Genomic DNA, 728 nt, shown 5'->3' with positions numbered 1-728 from the left:
ATATATTATATAAATTAAGATATTACATTAATACAAATATTTTATTTGTGGCTTTCTAATTCAATAATAATAATAATAATAATATTTATTATTATAAAAAAAATTTTAAAGGTATTTTTTGTAGGGGTCTCAGACTTTTGGACCTCACTGGACCTCACATGGAAAAAAATGGATGGCCAAAAAATATATATATATTTATAATGATTAGAAATCGAACAGTGCAGCTCACCAGCACATGCCAGACGTTATGATTGGCCCCTTGGAAAGAGCAGAAGCGAACGCTGGCCCCTAATAAGCCCTGACCGCCCCACATGTTACTGGGAACGACCTCCAGCTCTCTGATCTTCATCACTTTACTGCTGTACACCTCCAGCTTCACCGGCTTCTCCACGTTTGCCTTCAGGAGGTCCTTCAGCAGGCTGCTCTCTTTATCCTGAGAGCAAACACAGACATCAACATCGGAGCGTGCATGTTTTAGTGCAACGTGCTTGAGATGATCAGAGATTCAGGATTTGAGATCTCACCAGTCTGGTGTGCCCAATGGACAAAATAAAATCAAAGAAGGGCTCCAGGCCGGCTCTCTCTGCTGGAGAATTTTCCTGAATCTGAGCATTAAAGTGACAAAAAATATGCTTTATGAAGTACAATTTAATATGACCTAAATTCAACTTAAAATAAAAAAACCTAAAGGAATCCTATTGGAATTTCACTGCATAAATGTCTTGTTT

The 728-nt window shown here is 37.8% G+C and overlaps 1 protein-coding gene across 1 annotated transcript; it reads right to left on the bottom strand.

The window, feature by feature from the left end:
• Positions 1-154: 154 nt before the first annotated feature.
• Positions 155-605, bottom strand: LOC107581063 (Golgi reassembly-stacking protein 1-like; the record flags this gene model as incomplete). Its single annotated transcript, XM_016266638.1, has 2 exons — positions 155-433; positions 525-605. Coding segments are annotated over 2 exons (360 nt in total), but the record flags the coding sequence as incomplete, so codon positions are not given.
• Positions 606-728: the final 123 nt, after the last annotated feature.

Source organism: Sinocyclocheilus grahami, unplaced genomic scaffold (assembly GCF_001515645.1).
Source record: "Sinocyclocheilus grahami isolate Dianchi unplaced genomic scaffold, SAMN03320097.WGS_v1.1 scaffold69063.1, whole genome shotgun sequence".
NCBI lineage: Eukaryota > Metazoa > Chordata > Actinopteri > Cypriniformes > Cyprinidae > Sinocyclocheilus > Sinocyclocheilus grahami.
Note: the sequence above shows the minus strand (reverse complement) of the source record. Positions and strands in the feature narration are given on the sequence as shown.